Source organism: Glossina fuscipes, unplaced genomic scaffold, assembly GCF_014805625.2.
Source record: "Glossina fuscipes isolate IAEA_lab_2018 unplaced genomic scaffold, Yale_Gfus_2 301, whole genome shotgun sequence".
In the NCBI taxonomy this organism is placed as follows: Eukaryota; Metazoa; Arthropoda; class Insecta; order Diptera; family Glossinidae; genus Glossina; species Glossina fuscipes.
Genome location: NW_023998644.1, coordinates 2,828 through 10,087, shown reverse-complemented (window position 1 = coordinate 10,087; position 7,260 = coordinate 2,828). Strand labels below are relative to the sequence as shown.

The 7,260-nt window shown below is 33.5% G+C and overlaps 1 protein-coding gene across 1 annotated transcript; it reads right to left on the bottom strand.

Annotated features, from left to right (window-relative positions):
• Window positions 1-2,825: 2,825 nt before the first annotated feature.
• LOC119642952 lies at window positions 2,826-3,953 on the bottom strand. The gene is made up of 3 exons (XM_038042284.1): window positions 3,813-3,953; window positions 3,101-3,214; window positions 2,826-2,993 (listed from the first exon to the last, which is right to left on the bottom strand). The coding sequence occupies exons 1-3, from the start codon at window positions 3,951-3,953 to the stop codon at window positions 2,826-2,828; spliced, it is 423 nt and encodes a 140-aa protein (XP_037898212.1).
• Between the last annotated feature and the right edge of the window lie 3,307 nt (window positions 3,954-7,260).

Genomic DNA, 7,260 nt, shown 5'->3' with positions numbered 1-7,260 from the left:
GAGAGATCAATTTCAAGGTAATGAACCGAGACCAGGGTAATGAAATTAAGTTTTTCTGATAGGCTTTAGCTCCCTTTAAACCATATCAAAATTTTTTAATTTGTTATAATATATTTACATAATTTCTTATTTTATTTGTGCTTGTATTTCTACTTTTGTTCAGTTTTTTCAATCATTTTGTAGCGTTCTACTTACTAACAATTACCTTGGCAGAGCCGGTAACTAAGTATAAAGATAGCCTACATTTCAGCGAAGATAAAAACGTGGAGTATGTACAGTGGGCTAACTTCACGCCAGTGAAGTTATTGCTTAGTATTTATCCTGTAATTGCATGTTTTCCGAACCCGGTGTTCTAGGACAAATTTAGGAAAAAAATTGGAAAAATTGATTTTCATCTCAAAGATTCAAGTAAAAAACGCATAACAATCCAAGCACCAAATTTTAATGGCTTTGTTCGTATCATTAATATGTTAACATAAAATGAGTATTAAAAGAATCCGATAAGGAGATTAAATTAAATGCATTGTTGAAAGAGAGCATAGTTGCCTTAAAGAATTTACAATTAAATATAGATTGATAAAGCTTAGCGAAAGGCAGCTACAAACATTGAAGTTTACCCCAATTAGCAAACTTGGCGAATTATTAATGTCGCTTATTAACTTTATTAGTATGGACTGACATAAATTAAAACGAATGTAACTAATGAACTTTGATGTGGTAGTAATACCAGCGGCTCTGAAAGCACGTTCCTTAACGTGGAAAACAAAAACTGTTTCTAAACAGATTCGAGTGAGCCAACATGGTAACGATAGGAAGGAAACCACACAGGGTTCATTATCGAATAACGCACCCAGATCAAGGAACAAATCAATATTATCCAATTAATGCAAATAAATAAGGTACTCAGTTGTGATGAATTCGTTTTTAACAACAATAACTTCATGTTTTTCTCAGATCTTTTGTTGCAAAATTGAACGATCACGGATTGATCATTTATAACTTTGTGTGAGCGTTTTTATTTTTGAATACGAGCAGCCTCCTCATTTAAGTAAGCATAGACAATTCCATCCTTCTACCTTTCACTGTTTATGACTAACAATCAAAAACCCATCAATTTCATCCATTTTTCTTATATTTTATCAAATGCCTGTTTCTTATAGTTGCATCAGAAGAATGGTTAGTTTGTTTTTTTTCATAATGTATATAACGCCCCAATGGAAGCTTCAAAGACCCTAAAAGCATATACATTTTTGATCAGCGTGAAATTCTGAATTGATTAAGCCATGTCTGTCCGCCGCTGTGTCTGTGTGCTGTTTGTTGTTGTCACTCTCATGGTCGCAAAAATGAAGTTATCGACTTCAAATGTTTGCAAAAACATTGGAAGATCTTGCACACAGGTTGGTATTGAAAATGGGTCATATTGGTCAGAGCAGAACCTCACAACGGGGCGTAAACTGAACGGATCCATTTTTTTAACAAAAATTTGTGCGTTTTTGCTCGTTACTCGGAAATTCTTTACGTTAAAAGACTGAAATTATCCATGCAACACTTCACTTTATGCAACATTCCACTCTTTATGTGCACAAAAGGAAAAAATTGGCTATGCCCACAAGTGATTAAATTTTGCTTTTTCAGTTTTTTGAGGTTTTATGTTTATTTATTTTGTACATTCCTCAAATATATCCTAAAATAGATACGATAGGCACGGTTACTTGGTAGTTTAATTTTTTCTTAATAACATCAGCGATATGGGTACCAAACAAAAGAACTTGGAGAACAGAATGAGAAAAGCATAGTGGTGGGTATTTCAGATTCGAGTCCTGCCGAATACAATTTTCTTACTTGTATTTTTGTTCTTGAAACATTTTACCTTTGCATAGAACCCGTAATGATATAATTTTCTATAAGCAAAGGAGAAGGGGACTTTCCAGTGTATGATAAAAGCAAAATAAACAACAAATTATAGAAAGAACGTGCCGATGAGATTTACGGGAGTCAACAGGCTTAGACTTCTATTGCCCAATCCGTCGTCAGCGACGGTCTCTAAGCAAATAGAAATGTGCTCAACCGATCGTAAGCCCAGCGATCGTGCGTTTAGCCTTAGCAAAATGACGATTTCGTTTTAGTCAGAACGATATACAGTTTTCAATTTTTAATACTATGGCTTAGAATCACCTGCTTGTGTGTCGTACTTATTTTAAGTTTTTCACAATTTAGTTAAAATTTCCATATAGCCTTCCTGTGTATGTTTTGATTACATGCAGTGTAATACACTGTTGACCAGGGCATAAGATAATAAAATGGTACATGGTAAGTACGCCGAGCTTATTGTACTTTGTGCAAACATGTTACATAACTGTTTGCATAAGCACGATACACACCACGGCAGACACAAACTGAAAAAAAGGGCGGGCTTTTTGATTGAAACGGAGGCAGAAATCAAAACGTTTATTTTATTATATAACGAGTGTAAGAAAACGTCAATATTGTTCACAGCGATATCGTGACCACAGTTCCGTAATAAGCTTTGAAGCCGCATTATACAGGTTTTTTAAAGAGTTTCTGTGAGTGAATAGGAGAGCGATATAGCAAGCTAAAGGAATACGACGCCATAACCCCGTTGCAATTTAGATATATTTCAAACAGTTTCCCCGTTAAGAATGAAAGTCAATATATTTGGCATTTTAACGCACGTATCACGTAAAGTCTTCAAGTTTCCATTAACAAAATTTTATTGGAGTGGTTTTCCAAGCTATGCATATTCCATTTTTATGTTTAGTTCAACGATAGAAACAGATTTTATTGCAAAGAGTCGCTAAAAGTGTTTAGACTTTAATGACATCGCCTGGAACTTGCAGACTGATAACTTCAGGTCTCAAGCGATTGTGTTCATCATAGGCTCGAAAAACCACAGTGGATTTGTAACGTCCTTCCATGTTAACAAGCGTCTGTCCCTCACCTTTGGCTGTAAAAGGGTAGTGGCGATATTTTTTCTAAATTTGGTAATATATTTAGAAAAGTTTAAATCGATAAAAATAACGCTATACATACACACTTCTGGACACTGAAGGTCCTCCAGAAAAACGTGTCTCGACCATACCTCGTAGACATACGAATGGGTATGTTTCATTTCTTTACAAAGGTCCAATATGCGTACCGAAATTGGGGTTTGTGTCCCACTACCTCGAAAAAATTTTTTTAGATCTGCGTCCATCTGTAAAAAATTTAAATGGCAAAATTTTAACTCTGCAAATGGTCAGACTCGCTTATTTTAAATATATTTATTTTTAGTTCTTATTTTTTGTATTGCAGACGTCCACCATGTGAACCCGTTGATTCATGCAACGTGTATCGAAACAGTATATCAATGGCTTAAACAGTTTTTTTAGTGGTTTAAATTTCATTGCAAACATAGGTATAAATAGAAAGGCCTGTTAATTTTATGTTTTTATTAAAAAAGACATAAAATTGACAATTGATGAAATTAAAACTTTATTTGAACAGTAATAACGATGATCACAAAATTAACTTTCATCAAAAATTGTAGCTAATCTATTTTTTTCCTTACAGTTGATTGAAATTTCCCGCATTCACGGTAGAACAAAAATAAATGCACATATCTGTCAAACAACAAACGATTTGTACGTGTTATATCTAAACAGTATTATAGTATTGGACGCATTTATATATTATATTAGTTTAATTTACCGAAACTTGGTCAACAAAATAGCACAAAATAAAACGCTTTTCCATTAACGTAAATTGGACAAAGCTGTAACGGAAAACAATTTTCATTTCATTTAAATATTTACCATTACACGATCATCATTTATATCCCAAAGAACTTTACCAGTTCCGTCGAAATTTATCCCACCATCGTCATAAGAAACCATCCATTCAGTTGTATTTATAAAGTGATCCATGCCGAACACTTCACCCGATGCAATTAACATATGGTTCAAGATTTTCTGGTACGAATCGGTAAAGAGCGGCTTGCACTTCAAAAGCCAATGTAATTACAATTACTGCAATGGGACCGTTCAAAATATTCATTGTCTTGCCTTCAAATCACATAAATTTATTAACAAATTTTTTCCCGAGCGTTTTTCCATTTATCATTTAGGATTACGAAATTTTTAATTTTTAGCTGTGATAAAATAGTTGATACTGTAATATCTCCCTATCGTGTGCGTGAATAGAAACGTCGAAAAAACAAGTAAATATATTATATACATATTAAGTGTTAGGTACTATATATATACATAAATATATACGTTCATATTAATTAGTTAATCATTAATTCTTCATAAATTATTCATTACTATTCATTAATTTGGGTGACCGAAAATTATTGTTTTTGCTTTCACCTACAGCCAAATGTTTTATAAAAGCCATTTTGTTGTAGGGTATCCCAACCGTGAACTGGTGTAGTACAAATTCAGAAAATAAAATTTGCTTCGTAAATTTTCCAATATCTATTTTACATCTAGACAAAATTAATATACCCTGTGGGCTATAAAAGCAAGTTGACATATAAAGTTTTATCTGTATTTATCGTTGCTACACGAACACAATGATGTTTGACTAATAGAAAGAATCTTAGTTTAAAATTAAAAACTTGAAGTGTTATCGAACTCACTAAAAAATGCGTCGGGTCTCGTCAATGTAACTATAAATGTAGCTAAATCTATCATCGAAGGTGAAACCTTGGAACATGACCGCAAGTTTTCAGTCCGCAATAGTGTTACGACATACATTAATTTAGCCTCATAAAATACTAATAGCACAGATCTAACAAAATTAAAATTCTGATTGATTCTTACATTTTATTTCACATTTTCGTTTGTCTTGAAACATAAGTAAGGAAAGTTCGTGCATCGCTAATTGTATCGAATTAGGTTATTCACATTCAATGCCTTGTGACTTAATCTGAAAATTGAGATTTAAGCTATCGCATCACATAAAAGTACTTGCTATTGCTTTTCCCATTCCGCAGTTATTCTTCGGCATAAGTATTTTCATAAGTAAACACTTTCTAAGCAAATTTGTGTGTAAAGTCGACACAACCGCTCTAAACTCAGCAGAATTACAACAATCAAAACATAGTTGCCCATACACGCTGTAAGGATCAAAGTCATTCAACTCGCTTTGGTCCTACACGTAGCTTAAGAAGTTCATTATAGCTGTATGTTTCAGCATATTTTTATGTACATATTTTACGTGTAGTATATTCTTGGTATCATTAATATAGTTATTTACATTATTTGATATTCAACGTTAGTTCAAGGTGACAGGTTTAAAGTCGCGTGAACTGCCCAATATCGTCCCCGTACCGTCGTGCGAAAGAATGTAGAAATACCGTGGTGGAGAGGTCAGCTGATATGTCTCCAATGGGGCTAAATAACCTATTGGCAACGCCGATCCGACCGTAAGAGAAGAAGCATATAATTTCCTCTTCCTTCTTCTAGACTGAACCACCACAGACGTAAGACGTAGAGATAAAAGAGAGTCTGACAGGTGCTGAATTGGTGTTAATCACAGCAAAAACTTCCTATACCGTCCGACAATACGAGATTTTAAGCTAGGGTAGGATCTAAAATACACCGGAGGTAAGAACTCTTAGTGATCACCCATAACGGTGTGAGTAAAAGTCGAAAATATACGAAATAATTTTTGTAAGTCTGTAAGTCCTTAAGTTTGTATGTATTCAATTGTATTCAAACTCACTTCAAATTCAAAACGGTTTTGGAATTACCGCCGATATTTTGACCAAAATTAACCTCTTCAAAATTTGAGTTACGAACAGCTAACCCATGAGCTATGAATAAAACTGTCGTTTAACTAACTAATTTAGTTACCCGTATTATGCCGTATTATCGAAAACAGAAGACTAATAGAGTGTATTAAACTATAATCGTCCAGTTCCGAGTGATAATGTAAAATTTTATTATTAAACTCCATGGTCTAGATTCTACAGCCACAAAAAATTGCAAATCAATGCTCTTTTATTTAGTCATTTTTTTTGTAGAATACTGCACTTTTCTCAAAACTTGTTATTATTAGCAGCAATTTATCATTTTGCGTGGATCATATTTCATGTATTAAACAACCGGGTATAATATCAACCAAAAAGATTTAAAATATTTGCACGAACATAATTGCTAAGTATTTATGTTATAATTGCATGTTTACCTAGTTAGGTGTTCGGTAACAAATTTAGCAACACAATTGAAAAAAATACGAACTACGATTTCTATCTCAAAAAATCAAGTAAAAAATGAACAACATCAGTTTAGATAACTTTCATAAAACAAAACGCAAAATTCATATATATACAGCATTAATAAATTGACATCAAATGAGCGTTAAACGAATCCGGTAAAGAGGTTAAATGGAATGAATCATGAAAATGAATCACTAGGTGCCATAAATACTTTACAATTTAATTTAAATTGGCTAAGTTTAGTGAAAGAAAGTTCCTCGGATGGCGACTGTTAACGGTGCAGTTTACATGTTAGTATTCCCGGGTATCAAATTTACCAATACAAATTGACCTAAAATAAAACGACTATAAGCAATCATCTGCTTTGATACAGTGACATTAATACTAGTAGCGCTTTCACGTGAAAAACAAAAACTATTTCTAAACAGATTCGACTGATCGAACACGGAAACGATAGAAAGGAGACCACATAAGGCTCATTTCAATTGATACGAAATTACTCAGTTGTGTTCAATTCGTTTTTAACAACGATAATTTGTGGTCTTTCCCAAATCTTTTGCTGCGAAGTGGAACGGGCACCATATAAACAATATTTATTAAATTAAATTGGAGTATCTTGGAAGATAGCAGTTGTAAGTGTGCACCAAGACGTTGGTTAATTTGACCATGGGCGGAAGATGGTAAAAGACTAGACAACATAAGAAAATCAGTACACCTTACACAAACTGACATAGTAGGAAATTCTTCACAGTGGAAAGACATAAACAGGCCTGTTATAAAATGAAGTATAAGCTTAACCCTTCACTAAATATAAAGATTGATGCTTTGAAATTAATAATCTGTGGTCAAGATCTTATCGAAATGTGCGAATGTTAGACCTTTTTGTCAGCCTCTAAAAAAGACCTTAGACATGTTACATGTGAATTTTAAAAGACTTGTCGGCCTTGTAGGAAATCAGGATAAAACGTCGTAATAGACGTTTTGACAGCGAAACCCTTAAATCGAGTATAATTGTGTGTGACATTTTCGATGCCGTG